At 42.6% G+C, this 21,298-nt stretch overlaps 2 protein-coding genes and 1 long non-coding RNA gene across 3 annotated transcripts in view; 1 reads left to right on the top strand and 2 right to left on the bottom strand.

Annotated features, from left to right (window-relative positions):
• LOC135906967 (ubiquitin-associated protein 1) overlaps nucleotides 1-21,298 on the top strand; it is a 106,058-nt gene that overhangs the window by 29,092 nt on the left and 55,668 nt on the right. The gene's annotated exons all lie outside the window — the stretch shown is intronic.
• Nucleotides 1,551-11,008, bottom strand: LOC135906964 (probable bifunctional dTTP/UTP pyrophosphatase/methyltransferase protein). Its single transcript, XM_065438601.2, has 6 exons — nucleotides 10,776-11,008; nucleotides 10,190-10,327; nucleotides 9,325-9,428; nucleotides 5,700-5,761; nucleotides 3,975-4,071; nucleotides 1,551-1,728 (listed from the first exon to the last, which is right to left on the bottom strand). Exons 1-6 carry the CDS (start codon nucleotides 10,863-10,865, stop codon nucleotides 1,578-1,580), a joined length of 642 nt encoding a protein of 213 aa, XP_065294673.2. The 5' UTR covers nucleotides 10,866-11,008; the 3' UTR covers nucleotides 1,551-1,577.
• On the bottom strand, nucleotides 12,604-16,142 carry LOC139054608 (uncharacterized). Its single transcript, XR_011511358.1, has 5 exons — nucleotides 15,822-16,142; nucleotides 14,621-14,768; nucleotides 14,438-14,518; nucleotides 14,303-14,362; nucleotides 12,604-13,558 (listed from the first exon to the last, which is right to left on the bottom strand). It is a non-coding gene; the product is annotated as an uncharacterized lncRNA (long non-coding RNA).

Consider the following 21,298-nt stretch of genomic DNA (forward strand, 5'->3'; position numbering starts at 1 on the left):
CCCCTGTTTGAACTGACGAAATATTATCTGGCGCAAAAACTAATGAGCCCAAAGGTCAAATTTCCCTATCTTGAATTTTGTGCCCCAACCTCATCAGCGCCTATACATCAGTGATGTCACAAGTTTTCTCGTATCTAAGCCATATGAGCGCGGAAAGAGTTCGCCAAGCTTCCTCAATTGTCTCTGGCTTATAGGGAAGCAAAGAAAAGCAGGGCGGTTAACAAGACACACCTCCGGTTTGCTACGCTGCACTGGGGAAAGGGAATTAAAGGGACAGTGGCTTATCTGTATTGTAATCAAAATAAATGTGTCAAAATCCGTAACACCACGAAAAGTTGGAGTCGGAATTTTATCCTACAATTTTGATTTTGGCAATTTATGTCTCTATTATGATATATATCTCGTTAATAAAGCTTTTATGCATGAAAAGTGCATTCATCTTGCTTTTTGTTTACGTATTATAATATAATGAGTACAGTAGTACCTTCAGAAAAATATATCGGCGTAACCTGCAAAAAAACACCTATTTTTCCCCATGGTACAGAAAGAGTTAAGCAGACCTCAATAATGCTTGTGGCAAACATTATAGTGTACGTTGATCCTGCCTTTTTGGGAGTCATGGTACGTTTCAAGGGTAATAATTATCACGACCTTCTTATTGCCAACATGCAACATATTCCCTTCAAATTCAATAGGCTCGTAAATTACTCCTTTAAAACTCTATTTTTCTTAATTTCACCATGATGGGTTTATTAAAATAGGAAAAGAAAGTGAGCATACCATCATTAATTTTTCGCGTCGAAACCCAGAAGCTGGTATGTCACTCACTATTTAGATTATTTCAAGGTATTTTTTTGTAATTAGGCACTGAAAGCTCAGTCAGTTTTTAAAGCTAGCTAAATTCAGTTTTTGGACCATTTATAATTATATAAGTCTACCTTTACCGATAAAAAAACATAACTAGGCCTGAGCCGACGCAGTTAGCATTTATGATGTCACAGCGAGCTGGTGCAGGAACTTCAAGGCAGTGGCACCACCACTCTTTCGTTTTTGCATATTTTCTAGTGTACCAAGCCTCTTCTGAAGGTAAGGGTGGCTTTGTTGGTACAGTAGAAGGGCAATTTACAAACAGCACAAATAATTCCATTTAAGGTCCCTGTAAGATACTGCAAGCAATTTATTCACTTGACGCCCACTTCTACGAGCAGTTGATACTCTTCATTACCTGCCTTCTCCTTCTCAGCAGATGCATACAGGTCATCAGGTGTTGCTAAAATGCAACGTCAGGCAGCTAATATAGCCAATGCTTTGCAGTGCAACTGAGCAAGATTTCTTCCAAAGAGTAACATTGCATTGATGCGCGTGCCACACACAGATGCCAACTTTTCTAAATCGCAAACAAAATCCACAAAAGACATATCTTGCAAAAACATTATAAGCAGCCCTTTTCTGGCTTTACACTGTTGGCACTGAAATGATGGGTGGTCATCTGAATGAGGGCTGCACACCCCCTTAACCCCACCACCCCATCCTTCATATATATGTGCACATTTTGCTCTGGTCGAAGTGCTACAATTTTATTTTACATTGTCAAGTTTGGCATAAAGGTCACCAAGCTCCTTGCAGAACCTGTGTAGAGGGAAGCCCATAACATTGTAGAAATCACCGACAATCTTCTCCACCAGACTTCCTCCTTTCCCTTGGATTGCATAGGCTCCAGCTTTATCACTGCATGAAGTCAAAACCAAGCTTGTTCTGGCCACAAGTATGCCACCTAAAATTTTCAAAATACTGTTGTTTTTGAAATTTCGAAGGCATAGGCATATTGAACCAACTGCAAGTGGCAATTAATGTTGCGTTCTGTTCACTCCTTCAATGTGACAAAATAAGAAACAGAAAGCGACATTACATCTCTTATGTCTCTGTATAGAGACACAACACAATGTATTTTATTATCAATGCCAAGGCCAAAGGAAATATGTGCCCCCCCACCCACCTTTTTCTTGATCATGGTGTGAACAAACTCTCTAGGTGTGGACAGCATGCCTTGCAGGAAGGACTGATTATGTTTCCTCGTTCGAAATTGTGAAGTCAATATGCCATGGCCTCTCAATGTTTACTACGAGTGGGGCTGTAAAATATGTATTTCAGCTGCCGCCACCAAGTCCATTAACATAGTAATGTTTCCCCAGAACACTGCTCTCACACATAATGTAAACAGAGAGACACATGGACCCTCTTTCCGCTGAAGGAGCCTGACACCATGACATAATTTTCCAATCATACCACAGGTCTGTCCCATAAGAAGCAGAAATGCTTTTCTATGAGAAATATGCGCTGTACTGCTGTTTTCTAAGAAATTGCACACCACTCAGAGGGAACGCAAGTGGGTGTGCACACAATGCCCAGGCCAGTAGAAGATAGTAAAACTACAGTGGGTAGAATGCTGCCCATCTGCTGCTGTGTTCCACTGCCATGTTCCAGTGTAGTGTTGAGTGGAGCGTGATGTTGCATCCACTTGGTTTAGTTGTTTTGCAGCCAAGCTGACTGTACATCACTGACATCTGCCGACATCTCTGAGAAACATGTTCAAGAAACATTTGAAATAAGTCAGCTGTGCCTCTTTCATTATGTGGTGCTGTGGATTATTGGTTTGTTTAAGGGAAGCTTGAAGAAATGTTATACACAAGCACTCACACCAGCAGTTGTTGCGCTGTTTCCGTACATAAAAATACATATCTTACACCATGGTGGCATTTCAAGTCTAAGCATATATCAGCAAACTCATTGATGAGTATACCCACTCAAACTCACACAGACACAAAACCAGCTGTTCATTTGGGTCCAAGTGAGCCTCAGTGAGCCAATGTGGGGCCCTTCTAAGTGAGTACCATTTCGTCCTGCTAGCGAGTCTTGATTGAATCGCAGCGAACCGGAGCTTGTGTGAGACTGAGCGAATATGTGCAAGTTTAAAACACAGGTAATAGCAAGTTAGTCTGACTCTCGACATCTATGAATGACATATAAGGGAACCAGAATGAGAATGCGGAAAAATCACTTCTGCCAATTCAACGAAACTTGTCAGAAACCAGGTTACAGAATAAACTAAGCATGCACTTCGATGCACTAAGACCTTTCCCCAAAAACCCTCAGAAAACATTACTGCTACACATGATTTTGTTTCAGTGCGTGCACTGTCTGATCTTCCTGGTAATAGTGAGCTCATATACACACACTGATCTCTTGCACAGTCATCAGCAGACCAATGCAACCTGCCGACTCTGATAACATTCAATACAGAAACGAATCTTAATTAGGCGAATACCCTGACCGTCACCGGTGCCAAGTTTGTGTGACATAAAAACTTAAAATTTGGTCTGATCCTAATATTCTAAAATGTTCCTTCACTCAGCAATCCACCTCGACTCAACAATGCGGATGCCAGCACCGCTTCTCGACAGAAATTGTTACTGCCCGTCTTTGACACTCGACAGCAATTCTTGAAAGCACACTGTCTTCTTTAGTTAAGGGGTGCCACTGTGCCCAGGTTCGGTGGAGTTGAGTGAGGATCATTGAAGAATACAGGGTTGAGTCTGTGGGCCTGTAAGCCTGAGTAAGTTTGTAATTTCACGAGTCTAAGCAAGTATCAGTTCATAATTATGCAATTCTGAGTGAGGCCACCTGAGTCTAGTTTAGGTAAGTGAGTTCAAGTTAGTTCAGTGAGGTCAGACTTTGGCACGCCTTTTTCAGACCCCGCTCGGTCTGATGTTCATGAGTCCCAGTGAGTCCTAAGCTGAAATATATTCTTTGCAAGTGAGTCTGAGTGAGCTGTGCATTCTGCTGACTCTTGGACTCATTATAATAGCTGTACCATTGTAAAAGATATTGTACATGTGAGAATATGTAAGGCATGATGCAGTGGGCGCTTAAATGAGAAATCAAAAACAAGGATATAGCCCAAACAAAATACTCACAGTGGCTCTCCCGTATGTACGTATGCTTTGATAATTTCCTGTGACATAGGAGCCATGAAAACCTCAGTTGTTTCATGAAAGGTGATACATCTGAAATCTTGAGCAGAAAAATAGTCACTACATACATATGTCAAAAGACATGAGCAATCTAGTTCTAGAAAAGCATCAGAAGTCTGAAAAACACAGAAGGTTTCCTTGAGACGAACAACTTAATGTGGGCAGCGGTCAATGAATTTACGATTAAATATCCTTCAGTAATTTTTAAATCAATAGTCCATCCTGCTGCATAAGTCGGGTGATGCAGTCATATGCAGCATTTGCTGTCCAAACGGTTCTTATTCCTAAAGCTGAGGTTTGGGGGAGTTGGTAATGAGTGATACGATGCAAATAACACACACACAGTGCGTCAGAAGAGAACAAAAACGAAAAAAAAAACGCATTTTTGACTGGAACAAAATGTAACCAAAACATTATTTATTATTTTGTTTCGGAGTGAAACCGAAATATTTCTTAACGGTTTTCAGTTCAAGGGAGAAGTCAGCAATCCAAAACATCAGGCAACATCAGTATTGGCATGCATTTCAGGCAGGGACAGTGCAAGCGATAGCCGGTCGAGTACTCCACTAACCTAATCCTGTCATTCGGTGCAATAGCAGATCGGCATCGTAGCAAAACCCAGGGCATGCACACAGAAGAGCTTATCGTTTCATTTTCTACGGGTATAACGCTTTATTACAGAAGTTTTGTCATTCATTTATGTTGGTTTAAATTGGTTTTATCGGAACAGTGGCCTCACATTTCGGCGAGTATACTCGATGACATGCTGCTTTTGACATTATGTTCAGTGCCTCGATTCAAGGCACTGAGCATGATCTCAGAACTCATAATTAACTTACTGAGAAAAAGTAATAGTACTGTTTTTGTTACTTTGCTTCGAAAATTTTTGCATGAGAACAAAAGCCGTTATGAAATGCTACAGATCATTCTTTTTTTCATTCCAGAGCAGAACTGAAACAAAACTTTTTTCAGTGGAACGAAACTAAAACCAGAACAAAAAACATTTGTTCCATTTTTTCTGCACACACACAAAGAAGGACAAAGAATAAACAAGGTCACACATAACATTAAGTCTATCCCTGTCTCACCTTCGTCACTGGTTTTTGTGTGCTACCCAAATAGAACTTATTCCCATGTTGTCCAAAACAAATAATTTGCCTGTGCACTACATTATAAACACAGGGTAAGCTATCTCGCTGCACAACATGCAGAAACATACACAGCATTTAATTTCAGATTTATTAGGTGACTCTGTACTTTCATTCCAGCTGTGGTGTAAAAAAAAAAAACAGCATCATGGTAACATCCTTCTATGCAGTCATTTTTCAAGAAATCAGAGAAGTCCCAATTCTGTCTGGTAATTATAACTATATGCTTGTAGTAAAGAAAGTTGTACTTCACTAAGAAAGCCTCATTTCAATCCTTGTGAAGAGATCAGATTAAAGAAAGGTTCGATTGTGGAGTTTAAGATCCCATAACTGCACAGTGGATTATGAGGGATGCCATAAAGGAGGGCTCCAAATTCTCATACCATATGAATGTGGGGGATGCACCATAAGAGTCACAGTAAACTTTTCCCTCCTGTATGAACTTGATTAGATAGTTTGAATTTTGTACGCGCTTTTTTGAACACAGTAATAGCTATGTCGAGTCATGACAATGACTTACCATCTTTGCACCGATAAATAAGTGCCACACCTGTTTGAACACTGTGCACTTCTCCGCTGAGCCTTAGGCAAGAAAATAATGCAAACACTGAGTTACACAGTGGCTACAAAGAGTAAACAAACAACAAAAGCTGACAATTTTTCAAGATGTGGCATTTACATACCTGCATTAAATGGATTAATGACATAATCCTGCACAAGGTTTCTCACCTATGATTTGTCAACCTTTCTCTAATGACATAATAATACACTAGGTTTCTCACCTACAATCTATCAACCTTTCTCTGCCAGCCACATCTGTGCTCCACAGTAAGGCAAAAGAATTTTAATGTCACTTCTCAAACAACTCCTGTACTGTCAAATTTGTCTATGGCTATGTACCGACTTCATGTTTCGATTTCATGCCTTACATCACCATGACCAAGCAACGAATATAAAGCTAGCACATAGGTAATTTTTACATATTTCAGTTGTACATAAAATTCCTACCCAGAAAATTACTATGTGCTTTACCATCAATAGCCACCAAGTATTTTTTTGCAATTCATCCTGATGTATTGTTTATTTTTCAAAAAATCATGAACATGAGCTCCTCTTTGGATTGTAGAAAATATTGTAATGACTTGGTAAGAACCATGGCAGTGAGAATTCCTTTAGCAACTGCCGACTACTTCTGTCAGTAACTAAATAACAATGCAAACCTTGAACAAAGCTGAATTCTGAACATAATAATATTTTTATAGGATATTAACAAGCATTATGTGAGATCTCAACAATGCTTGTACATAACAAATTACATGCGAATAAGTACTTGTAATCAATTACATTTGTTGGTAGTCTTGTAATTGATCTAGTATTACTAACTTACTCAGTAACACTAACTGTATTTCAATTACTCTTTTCAGTAACTAATTAAATGTAAGCAGTTCCTTTATTGATGAGACAAGCTGTAACAGTGTATGCTGCTTTGAGCACTTGCATTTGGTAGGAACTACAGCACAGAACAACTGCGGCCATACCGTGCAGCTGCCTCTTGGAAGCGCATGTTCAGACAGGCTAATCTAAGTGCATAGTACTTGTTTCCTGATATTAACACCTCACCAGATGTTAGCCAACAATTTGAACCAGCACTGCTATGGTTTGAGAGCAATGGCCACATCAGGCGTTGATGCTAGGTAATCAACTATAGTAAATTCTTTCAGCTTGTCACCGGATCCACCGGAAGTGCCTTCTTCAAGCCCCAGCAACAATGATCCCACTCAGCTTCACAGAAGGCAAAGACACAAGCATAGCGCCATTGTGCAACAACAATCTTGTATGCACGGTACTTGTATCATACAATGCCGCCTTTAACTCCACCGTACACATTAAGCAAGTTTCAAGTATCACTGCTGGTGCATCTACAAAAAAAACGAAGGGAAGGAGACTGATTAAAATTTTGAAGAACGACTGTCAGTGAAGATAAATAATGTGTAAAGGGCAGCAGAGGACACATTGAAAGTAAAGTAAAAGTAATTGATTGCATTCTAGTAATTGCTCAATTACTCTCCTGAGGCAGTAATTGTTAACGAGGTTTGCAATGTGGCTTGTTGGTAATGCATCTTCTTCAAGGGCTGTATGGTAGTGCGATTAAAAGATGGGACAAAAGAAGACATACAGGGACACATACAGCGCTAACTTCCAGCAATGTTTATTATCGAAAACCAGGTTGAACTTATACACTCAGCCAACATGAGCCACAACAACGTGAACAGATAAACAATCAACCAGAGCGAAACATTTTTGTAAGTGATATATTAAGCCATGCACAAAAATTTCAGTTCTTTTTCAGAGAGAGCCAGTAGGCTTCTTTGATTTTCCACTTCTGGCTACCTGCGGGCTGCTAGAGCGTCTTCAATTTTCTCCGGTTGCTCCGCCCACCGCGCTATGCACTTCCGCCGGGCGTTCGTTTTGCTCGTGCTGAACGGTTCTGGCTACCTGCGGGCTGCCAGAACCTGCCAGACGATTTTGGTCTGGCTGCTCTCTGGAAGTTCTCTGGCTAGCAGACGACTAAAAGAGGCAATGGGTGCTCACCGCCATCTTTGCGGGGACTTCACGGATTGCAACACGGGCGCTTGAGGACTTAAATTTACCTCGCTCAGCCAACTGTATACAGTCATCTTGGGATTTCCTTACTTCTACCGTTATCTTTTTTAGGTGCTTACGCTACGTTCCGCATTGCGAAGCGGTGTGATACGAACAGTGGTGAACCGTTTGAAGCTTTCGTGTGTGTATGTGTGTGTCCCCTGAAGGCTTCTTCGCGGCAGTGATCAGCACGCTGCACCCTCATGCGTGCATGTTATCTGCATCGTGTTCCACGCAAGTTGTAGACGCTCATGCACACATTGCGGTACATTTTGGGGTCGTCTTTCTCTGGTGGCCTTCTTTTTCACATATCTGGCCTATGTATATATCCCCTTTTTCTGCATTTAGCGAAGGCTGTGCAGCTAGCCCGTGTTCGCTTTGTTTCTCCGTCGTATGCTTAGGTGGCAGCTCGAAACTGATATGTGCTCTTCTGCAGGCCACATGCTGGTCACAGGCGGCATGCATTTTCATGCGCCAGCCGCGTCCCCAGCTCCTTAGGGTCAAAATGAGAAGCACAATCAGCGACAACTAACTTTTTGAAATCGAAGCCCAAGCAGGTGCGCATGAAATTTTATGCATATGAGAGGTATCCGATAACCTGCTTTTTCATGTCTTGTGATGACACAACGCCAACTCGTCAATGTTGCCGGTGGGCGACGTGATCGCTGCGAGCAGGGATCCTCGAGATATTGCTTTCGAGCATACAATCACTTACGCGCGATTTCACGTCTTGTCATCCACCACGTCGGAGGCCATCTGTTGCGCTGTGCAAGGTGAGGTTGCCACAGTGAGCGTCCTGCGTGAAATCGCACGAAAGTGATCGTATCCCTGAATGCAACTATACATTTCAGCAAACATTCATTGGCTCTCTCTGCAAAAGAACTGAAATTTTTGCACATGGCTTAACATATCACTTACAAAAATGTTTCACTTCGATTGATTGTTTATCTGTTCACGTTGCTGTGACTCATGTTGGCTGAGTGTATAAGTACAACCTGGTTTTCGATAATCAGCATTGTTGGAAGTTAGCGCTGTGGGTGTCCCTGTGTGTCTTCTTTTGTACTGTCTTTTAACTGCGCTACTATACACCCCTTGAAGAGTAATTGTTAATTGTAATAATTACACTTTTCAATGAATTGTAATTACAATTATTTACTTTTTTCTGTAACGTGTACAAGTATGATATTAACAAAGGTCTCCAGTGTAATGTTTACTGCCAATTTACTGATTGTGCCATTGTGAGCAGCACCACTAAAGACAAGGACCAATATTGAGAACTACAGGACGCATGCAGAAGCAGTGGTGCTGCTTGCAATGAATTGTTCAATGAATTGAAATGGAACCAAATTAATATTTATAAGTTTAATTAACGATTGTTTCTTTGAACTGCTCAGTACTTTATCACCTGTAGATGTTGAACACACAAACAGCTCTTGTCAAAAGCTGCACAATCCTCCAGCACCTTACCAGAAGGAACCACACTATAAGCAAAGTCAACTTACTCATTAAGCATACGTTCTGCATCACTGCTGTCCTTGGGCTTCTCATACAGACTGTTGCCTTTCACAACAATTGTGTCAGCGCCAATCACCAAATCAACTGCTTCCTTCAGAGAAAAAAAAAGATTTTGTCATTACGAGGTAACAAAAATAAGCATTTTCCTCAGCAATTGTGCATACCTTAGTAAAGTCAACATTTGAAAACGTAATAGCAGTCACTTTGATCCTTCCTTTGAATTCAAGCCTGTTGAGGCACAGTAGGCGCATCTGCTTTTTATACCATTCAAACGTGATAATTTCAAACATAATTTAAACCAGTTCTGCATATTCCATTAGTGTTTATCCTACGAAAGTTGAGTGCATTTACATAATGAGGATCTCATTAATGTTCAAAAAATTTATCCGAATGAAGCCATAACACTTGTATGGCTTCAGAGTATGTATATAACTCTACAGTGGAAAAAGATGTTTTCTGCTTGGCAGAGTAACATATCTCCAGCCATACTTATCACGATCATAATTAAGACATATGACTTGCCTACATAATCTAAATGCACAAACAGGGCTCAAGAAGTGGCTTATCGTACAAAACACATAATTTGCACATTATGGCAGTTGACTCCGTCTGTACCCAATATAAATTGCCAAAGAAAAGCAAACATATTTCCTTTGTCTAAAATGCGCACAGTTTATTTCTCTTACACGGGCGACAAGTTATATCTTAGGGTGAAAGAAAAAGACAAAACACTAAAGGGAGTAACATTTACGATGGCACGAACCCCACCTTATAAAGCATTATGGTATTCTCTGTCAAGTTCAAGCACATTTCCGCCCTTGTAGAACATTTACAGGAAAACAGAACACTTACATTCTTTTGTTGAAGGACTCTGGCGACATCTCTTGCTTTGCCTTCAGCCGTTCGCACGCAATACTCGGCCGGAGTGGCAAATGCATGCTTGTCGAGATTCTCCTCGAAGCTGGAAGCCACGACATCGTAACGAAAGCCCTATAACAGCATCTGTGTCGTTAGTACACCACCACATTTAAGAAACAATGCCCCAGAACATAACTGACCAAAACTACACTAATAATAAAAGCAAGCGTCCGAGGAGCTTGAGATAATTCAGATAATCGAAATCATTACTGCACACCTCCACTAGAACATCTTTAGCAGTTCAGGTGTCCACATCGGTACGCATGCTGCATTCAGTATGTATCAGTCAAGTACGAGCGAACATAGACGTATCTGTTACCGGTGTCACACGGCCCCTTGCAATCGCGATCGAGCCCGATACGGATCGAAATTCCCGACCGCGAGTGGCTCCCTTCCGTAGTCTGCACAAATGAGCCAATCGCGACGGAGAAATTCAATCCCAATCAGGCTGACCGCGATCGAAAGTGCACCGTGCGACACCCGTATTCCTTAGAAGCATCGTATTGCGCGCGGAACTCACCAGCATGTTGAGTATCTCTTTTCGTCGTGGTGATGCACTGGCAAGAACGATTCTCTTCTTATCTAGAGCGCAAAGTAGCGGCTCAAGCATTGTGTACTACTTTAGCGTACTAATACTTCACAAAAGTAACAAATGCAAGCTATAGGCACAGAACCGGAAGAACTTCGCGTTTTAGTAAAACATTGATGAAACCAACGCCTAATAAAACTCATTCATATTGGCAACTCAAATCAACATTAGGGGGCGCTGCGGAGCCTGACCCGGTCTGGCTACACTGTGCAGTATGGCGGCTTTACGGAGGTCCCCGCGTACGCTTTCCTTGGTGAAAACATTAAGTTTGTTGCACTGCGATGTTAATTCGCGCTGTTTTGTGGGGGGAGAACGGGTAGTGGACGTCGAGCACCTCATTTTAGTCGGCACCAGTGGTACAAAGAGTAATTAAGTAGAAGTGGTCGCGCGTGTGTGCAAACCTCCGGCGTGACAGCGGACCCGCACGAGATTGTGGTGAGAATCGCCGACGCATTCCGGGACCCATCGATCGTGGAGGCAAAGTGTTCGTGCACTGCTGGATTGTCGCAAAAGTGCAAGCACATCTCGGCTGTTTCTCCTGGCACCTTATCCTGGAACATTTGGTGTAGTTGTCAGTCCCTTTAACGTTTCGTCTCTACATTGCGTTTCAATGCTGTTCATAGTGCAAAGATCGTAGTAAAGCGGAATGTTCATGTGCGTGCACCGTTGTAAGCAGAAGAGATCCTATTATGTGCCGAACTGCAACTTAGCTTCACCTTGTGCTGTGGCGCTTGGGGTTACCTATCACAATACATATCCTGCTTTTTTTCTTTTTTTTTGCCGACATGACTGTTCGTTTCCTATGGCTCATACGCTATTGTTTCACAATTTGTGCTCGAGCAACTGCGTGATATCAGTGGCGACTCAGGCAGAACTCATGAAACCAACTTTTGTTGTCTTTGTTAGTGCCCTTCTTAAAGGGGCCCTGAAACTGGCATGCCGCATGATATACATACCACGACCACCACAAGCTCTGTTCGCAGGACGATCAGACAGCCGTGTGTATTTATTGGTCTCTGTAAGTGATGTAGCTCCAGGCGTCCATCTCGCGTTTAGAGAGTGCCACACATGCCTGAACCACAAGTAGCAATGTGCAAAAAAAAAAAAACTTGACCAGGACCTTGCTACCTTGCCATGCACCGTGTAGCTTCCAGCACACTAGCTGAGGCGAAAGGAGAAAGCAATGCATCAGTGCAATAACTACTAATTCCGCTTACAGTTCAATGATTCGAAAAATTTTTGCAGCAGGCGGTGTCCTTTTGTAGTGAGGTAACTATGATCAGTCGGAAGCGTTTCAGTGCCCCTTTAAGTGTTTGTTAAGTGCTTTAAGTGCATGTTAAACTTTTATGTCACTTACTTTCCATTTATTGATATGTTGATAGTAAGGACAGCTCTATATGCTCTCTGGAGGTCAATAATTATCATTCACTGATGTTAAGTCTGCACAAGTGTCTCCCCATGTTGTATTACCAGTGGTTTAGTTATGCTTCCCAGGACAGCCATTTGCACTGTATTCAACAAACTGGGAAGAAGCATAAATTATGGTACATATACCAGCTGGGGTCATTTGAATCAAACCATTCTTTCAGAGTACTCAACTCTGGTGGCCAAACTTTTTAAATACTCATCGTATGCAGGTTTGACACTGTTCCATATTACTTCTCATGTTCTGTTTGGCCAGATATACCCTCATATGCTAAAAAGTGCAACAAAAATGGGCTTGAGTAAAACGTATGAGGCAAGTACAGTGAACAAAATATTGAGTGCATGTGGTTTATTTTGTGAAAAAATACAAGTAAGGAAAGGGACAACAAACCGCCATTGAAGAATAACCACAACTCTATGCACACAGATCATAAGTGAACTGCAAATATCTCGGAATACCATAAGATGAAAACTTGCATCAGAATGCGTAGTGTAAATCAGCACTTCAATGAAGAATACAAGTTGCAAAAGAATGTGCATTGCTAATTTACAAAAAGTGTGTTGAAGTTGAAGTCTGCAGGTTTGGCCAATGCAAACAAGTGCAGCATGTAGATCACATGGCAACGACCGTGTCTGAAAAGTATGAAGTGGCTGAGTGGCATAAAAAATGCTGGATTTCCAAACAGAAGACTGCACTTACTCTCAAGGCCGCCACGCTTTGATGGAGCCAAGGTCACACGCACAAATGCCTCTATGCAATACAGGCTACTTGCAATATCGCCAGCCATGGCACGACTTCAGGTGAATCACCTAATGCCGAATATGCAAACACGCCACTGGAATTCATCTTTTGGTGGCACAGCCACAGTTACTTTTAAAATTTCACACATCAACTGAGCAGTCTCTGCAATTATGTTGCTACATGTAGTTAGAGAACAGTTAAAAAGGTGACTCAAGAATGCAGTGGAAATATGCTTCAATTTCACCAATGTCAATGCAACTGTTTTTACACATAACTGGTGCCGTCCTGAAAGTGGATGAATTTTTGTGTAGCACGTCACACGAGCATTCAGAACATCGAATGATGGCAGGCCTGTGAATGTATTTACGTCGCTACTATTTATCGTGTTCACAAACTTCTGTGGAAAAGTACCCGATGTCACTTGGGCAGCCTTGCTTTCTGTAAGCCTTGTCCGTGAAGCCATTTCTAGTAGGAAATTTGCCACGTCTTTTTCTTCTCTTGAGTACTCTGCCATTAATGTCTGGAGGCCAGGTTGGCAAGCACATTCCTGTCACAAAACAAAAGCAAGAGTTGTAATGTCTGACATATCTGACGCGAAATGCAGCTTCTTTTTGTCATTCCAATAATGCACGTCAGTGTATTAAATTCAATGTTGGAAGTAGGAAAGCCAAGCTTTTTGCATCAGTTAATTTGCACCCATCACACACCACAATCCTTTCACGAATTAATCCAGAAAACATGCTGCCGGCTAGGTAAAGACAGCTACCAGATATACCAGATATATGGTATATCTGTCATCTGTCTGCCATCTGTCATCTGCATATCTGTCATCTGTATCTGTCATCTGTCATTCCAATAATGCACGTCAGTGTATTAAATTCAATGTTGGAAGTAGGAAAGCCAAGCTTTTTGCATCAGTTAATTTGCACCCATCACACACCACAATCCTTTCACGAATTAATCCAGAAAACATGCTGCCGGCTAGGTAAAGACAGCTACCACATCACAAATATATAGAAAAAATAAATTGCCATATTTGCTATGTCCTTGTCCCTTATGGTGTTTGCAAGGCTTTGGTCAATGCTGTTAGGGGATGGGAAATCGTCCTGCAATGTCAGATAGAGTTCAGTTCAAGAAACCAGTGGTTAAGCAATGTGTGCACAAGTTGCAATTAATGTGCACCCATCACACACCACGTGCTACAATGCTTTTACGATGTAAATCCAGAAAGCATGCCACCGTCTAGGTAAAGACAGCTACCACAACACATACATATACAAAAAGAAATTACCATATTTCCTTTGTCACTTATTTGGTCCATGCTGTTGCGGTCAGGGGATGGGAGATCGTCCTGCAATGTCAGAGTTTAATCCCAAGGAATTAGTGGTGAAGCAATGTGTGCACAAGTTGCAGGCAGCCAATTTACCATGGTGGTCGTGCTGACAGGTGCATGGGGCAACACCTTTGCTTCTAATGGGGAGGCAACAGTTTCTTTGCTTGATTCATTCTGTAATGCATTAAAAGGTGTTGACATCTATTGCATGCTTGTAGACATGGTGTATGTACCATAAGCATATAAGTGCTGCACCATGTAGTCAAATTAACTTACTCTGGCTGACCGATACACACGTCGGCGAAGTCTTGCCAGTGAAAGCTCTTTCATATGAGCATCCTTGTTCTCATCATAACATGACGTCCTTGGCAGGTTTTCAGTTGGTATTGCATTTTTTTCAGCCGCTGTCTTTGACATGCTACATCTGAAAAAATAAATGAATTGTTTATGCTTTGTTGTGCCTCAATATGGGCTGCACCCAGAATTTTTTTTCTTTTTACCTCAGAAACAAAGCCACAATATTTATAAAAAAGCATTTGCAAGGAAATGAAGCACGGTTTGAGTGTGCAAGGCTATGCAACGATGTACACCGAATGTAGCATCTGCAAAACGTAGTTGAAAGCTGCTCATAACACAAAGTACACAGGTGCAAACACCACCACATGACCGGAGTAGTTATGCCACTGAGTTGGGGATGATTTAATAACACAGATAAAGCTAGCTTAGGTACTAATACTGCACATACATATGCGACACGTCAGTAGACGGCGGACGCCGTAAATTTTCCTCGAAACTAGCAAACGCGTGTAAAATTGACATGTGGCTGTCGCGTAAGTGGCAAACTTCTGCAATGAACGCGATAGGCTCGCCGTCGGTGCGAAATACCAGTGTCATATGGCCACTCTTGAGCACGTCAGAGATTCTCAAATGCAAGTGGCAAATTCGTAATCAGTCGCGCTGGGAAGTGCCCGCGTGCAGTGCGCCTGTGCTGCAAGTTCATCCGCACCACGCATGATATTTATTCCGCTTTAGCATGCCACATACGTGGCACGTTTACACTCAACACTTCCCGAACTTGCTAGTACATCATTCGTAAACATTTGAATCTCCGACGCCCGTATAAGTTGCGCGAGACGTGCTGGGCATCAAAAGCCTCCAGAGTTACAGCCGGGTGTAGCCAACGAGCGCAGAGGTGACGTTGCTCGCAGAAACCGCTGTGAAGCGTCGAACATGAGCTCTAATTACAGCCAATGTGGTTAACGAGTGCAGAAGAGACGTTCCTCGGAGAAACCGCTGTGACAGGTCTCGAACCTGTGCTCGAATTTCGCGTTGCGGCTAACATATGCAGCAAATAATGCATATCCCAATCGCCAGTGCCCGCAATGCGAAACGTGTTTACATAAGGTGACACAGTGACATGTATAATGGCCACGCACAATGGTCATGCATTAGGGTCGAGTTCACAATAGTGTCTCACCTGGTAAGGAGAAATTATCCCGTGCAAAATGCCGTGAGCAAACAGTCACTGTAAGCGTCACAGCCTTGCCGATGCGGAGGTTAGCGATCCACCTGGTTCTGCGGCTTCAGCCTTTCCACTCGGAGGGAAGTGCGTGAACGGAAATATCGCGGTCCTTCCATCTCGCTGGCACGCACCGAGGAACACAGCAGAACTGCTTGGCCGTTCGCTTTTTCTTTGCTAGCAGCTTCATTCTTCCGTCCGCGACAGCAGCCTCCACGGCACACACGGCGACTGGACCTCTGTATTTCGTTTCTCCCTACTGCCGCTAGGTGTCGCATGAATTGCTGGAGTTGCGAATACTTGATAAACTAGCGAGTGGATTGGATTGGCTAGATGCGCGCCAACAAAAATGAATGGCTAAAAGAAAGAAGAGGTAATGCATAAGTAATGTCTTCAAAATGCATTTCTGCTTTTCGATATTATTGTAGTTGCTGTTCTCAAAACGTTTATTGCGATTAGTCTATCGCAACATATATTATCATCTTTCCTACCGGCTCCTGCCTTGCCTATCCTTAAGTACAAAAAAGCGTGGACTTCGAGATTGCTGCGAGAGAGAGAGAGAGAGAGAGAGAGAGAGCGAGAAAGACCAAGTGCCCTGGTACTGGTATCAATGAATGTTAAGGATTGGCTTTCACTTAGCACGGATTTGTCCGAAACTCACGTTTTGCTTGTTTCAGAACCGGCAGCGACGTCGCAGCATGTCCTGTTGCAACAGCGGAACGCCATAATCTCGAAGGCCATGTAAAACTAGCTAATTTCTATAACTAATACACTGTTCATACGTCGTATTCAGCAATGTCGATCAGGATGTATACAGTGGAACGCCTCTACAGTGAAATGACTTGTAGAACGAAGGACCCGGCCGAATTCATATCTACCATGTGTATTGCGAGCACCTGTAGAGCAAAGGCATCTACAACGAAAATTTTCCTGTTTAAAGAATGAATGTAGACGTCCCAGAAGGCTGATTTATTCCTTTACAACAAACGCTCGTAGCGACGACGCCAATTTCCTTCGTAACCGCCACCGAACGGGGTTGCAACAACAACAACAACAACAACAACAACAACAACGCAACCGCCCACCTTTGAAGTGCTTCTTTATTTATGTGCGGGAGAGTCCGGACACCGCAGTAGCTATGGTAGCCCATCCGCCTCCATCTCCATTTAACCGTCATGATGATCTGCTCGGAAACATCGTCGAGGCTATATCAAGGTCGTGATACAGGTAAAGGTCGATGACGGCAGCAGTGAGCCTATAGACTAGCCAATTATTTTCACTGAGTAGGCTATATAGGGGCCTTCGATACTCTGTCCAGCTGTAGCTTGTGCCTATCCTTGAGCCACTACCGGATTTCGCCCCTGAGCACGCCGCGTACCTCGTTACCATAACGTAAGCTGCAGCCGCACATTCCGTCGAGCTAAGCGTGCAGAAAAAATTTAGCGACGAAATTCACTAGATATTTCTTGAATTCGTGCTAAACAAATATATTTGATTTTGGCGAACAAGCTTAGGTTGTTCTATGGCGAGTGGTACGGTGCGCTATCTTTACAACGAAGTGATGTGTATAACGAAGGATCTTGGAGGCCGCAAACACTTCGCTATAAAGGCGTTTGACTGTAGCTCGTCCTTTCAGTTGGGAGTGCGTGTAGTTACACGAAATGTGGTCAAAGACGCACGTTGCTTCCTTCTGCTGATTAAATATATCTAAAAAAAAATATTTCTCAAATATCTCAAAAATATCTTTAAAAAATATATCTAATCTAAATACATCTAAAATATATCAAATATCTAAGAAAACAGAACCAAAATGAAGTCACTTAACTAGGAAATTACACAGTAATCTACTTATATGAAAAATATGTATGCAAATCCTACGCACTGTCGGAATAGGTGTACCCGAAACTTTAATGAGCCAGCAAGGCAAAATGGGGCATATACGACAAGACATACGCTGCATATTTCAGTGACCAGCTCATAGCTCAGCCATCATGGAGGACTTTGCAGAGAAACACGGACCTTTATTCAGCATTAGGACGTGTTGAATCACAAGACACGACGAGCTTGACCTTGTAGTACAGCGCCGCAGCGCGACAGTATATGATAAAATACGTGCAGCGAGTTTCGGCAGTGAGCACGTCCCCTAACTTCTATCTTCATTGTCAGCTAGAAGGTACGCGTGTTCGCTTCTTGTAGCTATATTAACGCGATAGCCTTAACGGCTCAGCCGCTTGATGCACTTTGCGTGTATTCGCTGGCTTCTTTCAAGCTCGGAAAAACTTTTATGTAGCACGTATTGAGGAACAGAAAGCTGTATCGGGAGTTTTTCACGTCGCTCTACAAGTTTCTCATTGACACTTTTCATCTGATTATAATATTTGGGAAGTTGATTGATTAATTAAGACAAGATATGTAATTAGGCGGAATGCAAATAAGTAATCTTATCTCCAAGCGGCGGCAAATATCATTATCTCGATTCTGTACAGCCTCGTGGCATTTTCATATATTTAAATCTTGGTGCATGATAGTTGGGACACCCTGTATATGTCTGCAATTGAGCTACGATTGTGAATGGCGCAAACGACACTTATAACAACGAAAACGATCGGACTCGCAGATGCGTTGAGAACATGTGACGGGAGCTATGAGCACAGAAACTGCCGAAAAGTGGCAATCATTGGGAATTATTTAGGCTCTGAAGAAGTCTAAACTTGGAGTCGAAAGCGATAGTTATCTTACGGGCAAAGAAATGTATAAAAAGAAGGTAATGCATACGCGCTGTGAAGACTTTGGAATGACACTCCTTGTGACATTGAATTTGATACTAGGGCCTTCGTACAGGACTATATGTGATTCTATACTACGTCACAGTCGATTTCCTCACAGCTCTCAAAGGCCACAGAAGTCCGTGTTTGGAGCGCTCACTTTTCGTTTACTTTAATGGTGCCGAAAAAAAACCAACTGCAAGTGGTGTAGTGAAGCCAACTTTCACTAGAAATAAACAAATTTTTATGCGTGTTCGGCAAATGAATACATTATTCTGGGTGTATGTTTCGATCATCTATTTATTGTGCCTATTCCAAGCACTTAGAATAAATTGAAACTTCAGAAACGGTTTTCTTTGTTCAAAAGTAACTCGGCAGGTAAAGGGTTAACGATATGTGAACTCAAATCAAATAAATCTAGCTGCAACACAGAACATTAGTGGCCTTGCTTCATTGACAACCCCAGACACTACAACAATATATTTTACGGTTTCGCACCTACTTACCCACAAAAGTGGACAAAATACATGCGTCTTTGGTATAACACAGCTCTCATAACTAAACGAATAAAAATGAGCTGGTAACCTAAAGAAACCAGGGCGAACCTTCATTAATTCGCGAGCGGGTAGCTTCATGCTCAGATGGTCCATGAAATAGAATGCTGTGCCAAGAATCTTGGTCGAAAAAAGTTGGTGACCGTCATACACAGTGCCTAGGGGAAATGCATCCAGCAGTATGACAATACCTACTTTGCTGTTTTTACTCAGGCCACATCAACCGATTAATAGCGATTAAATCATTAATCGAAGAATTGGATGATTAGAACTGCCCCGCACAAAGCATTATTGGTAATAAAATCGCCTCCAACGTTTGTGAAATGGGTGTCGCAGTGGTACAGCTGACCTGACAAGGAATAAGGGGGGGGGGGGGGGGGGTTGTTGAGCCCCTTCTTAAAAAAAGTGGAGGAGGAGGGGGGGGGGGGAGCTTAAGCGTACTCCAAATTTTTGTTGCTACCTATGCGACGTGTCTAAAACGCCAAGGGTCTCAAAGCACTGGCTTGTACTAAGGAAATCTGTAAAGTCGTCTTCTTCCACTTTTTTAGGCATGTGTCCGTGGCCTATTGATTAGAGCATCGAACCTTTGTGCTGGGGGAAATGCTTTCGAAACCAATCATCGGAAATGCATGTAGTTTCTTCACATGTGTGTGTGCGTGTGCGTGTGCGTGCGTGTATGTGTGTGCGCATGTGTCAAGGTCACCATCAAGATCACATAATCGGCCAGACAGAAACAAACATACAAACCGCGAAGTTGGGGGGCAAGCAAAGGAAGTTATCGCTTGAATAAACCAACGGCGTCTTCATTCTGTCGCTGTATCGATTCCGATTTGATGCAACTTCAAAGCTGTGGTATTTGCATTCTTGGTCGATTGGCGAGATTCAATCATCTCAAGGCAACTCGAGGACGGGGAAAGACGTCGTAGTGGAGCCCGTGTGATTATCTTCGAAGGCTTTGTCGGCTTCACGTGAACGTTCTCGCATTCCGTCCCCATTGCGGCGAGTTTGCAGTGTACGGTATTTTTGTTTTTAGAAGACTGTATAACTTTTGTTCTGTCTTAAACTCTGAAAAGTTATACTGGCAAGGCTTCTCGCATTTGCATGCAAAATAGCTAGGCAATCTTCGCTTGTTGCATTCCATTTCTCAACGTCGTTTCTATATACCGAATATTCGGCAGCACCGTCAAAGAAGGTAGCCTTCTGAAACCTTCTGCCATTATTTAGCATAACAATTAGGGTGACCATCTGCTTTTGTTTTTCTTCACTGTTTATCTATTTTTATTTATTTATTATTATTATTTTGGACTGTCTTCATTGACAAGCTACCGCCACTTTCCCGTATGGCGCATGCCTCTTTTTGAACTTCCAGTCTCTTCTTTCGTGCGCCGATCCCGACGGCAATGCCGTCGGCGCTCCTCATTCTCCCCTCTCGCTATAGTGCCGTGCGCAGTGACTGCGACTTAGAACGTGGAAGGTGCGTTACACCACGCTCTCGCCGCGGGAATTTCAGTGCATCGAAGTAGCGGCGTGAAATGAGACCAGCGGACGCTCGCTCGCTACTCGCCTTCGCATTTTCATGCCACGCCCGAACAAATTGCCGACTACAGCGGACTCCGAAGAGCGGGAGAGGAAACGTGCAGAGGGTGTCGGACGATCATGCACTCGAAAAAGTTTGGATGGCGATTCAGCTTGATTGACGTCGGTCAAACGTTGTCGCTCCAGCACGGCTCTCCCAATAAATTATACGGTTCACACATTCCATTCCCGACCCCCAACTCACTCATGAAGGCACCGTCTTTCGTCAACGTCAAGTATGCCTTGAAAATTATCCCACGTTATTTTATTATGCGTTTTTTTTCTTACCAGGAAGATGAATCACTTGCCAGAAAAAGACGCTTATGACAGTGCGCGTGCATACGCCAGGCAATATAATTGAAGCGGTTGCTCAGGTAGGAAACACGCGGCTTGCGTACTTTAAAGCTGACTCTTTACTTAGATAGGAAAAAAATAATAATAAAAGACACACGCTTGCACGGGTACATCGGTGTCTACAAACCACCAAGCAACTTTGCAATTTCTTTTATTTTGCGCAAGTTTCAACACGCGTCACATTACA

The sequence above is a fragment of the Dermacentor albipictus genome, chromosome 1, assembly GCF_038994185.2.
Source record: "Dermacentor albipictus isolate Rhodes 1998 colony chromosome 1, USDA_Dalb.pri_finalv2, whole genome shotgun sequence".
NCBI lineage: Eukaryota > Metazoa > Arthropoda > Arachnida > Ixodida > Ixodidae > Dermacentor > Dermacentor albipictus.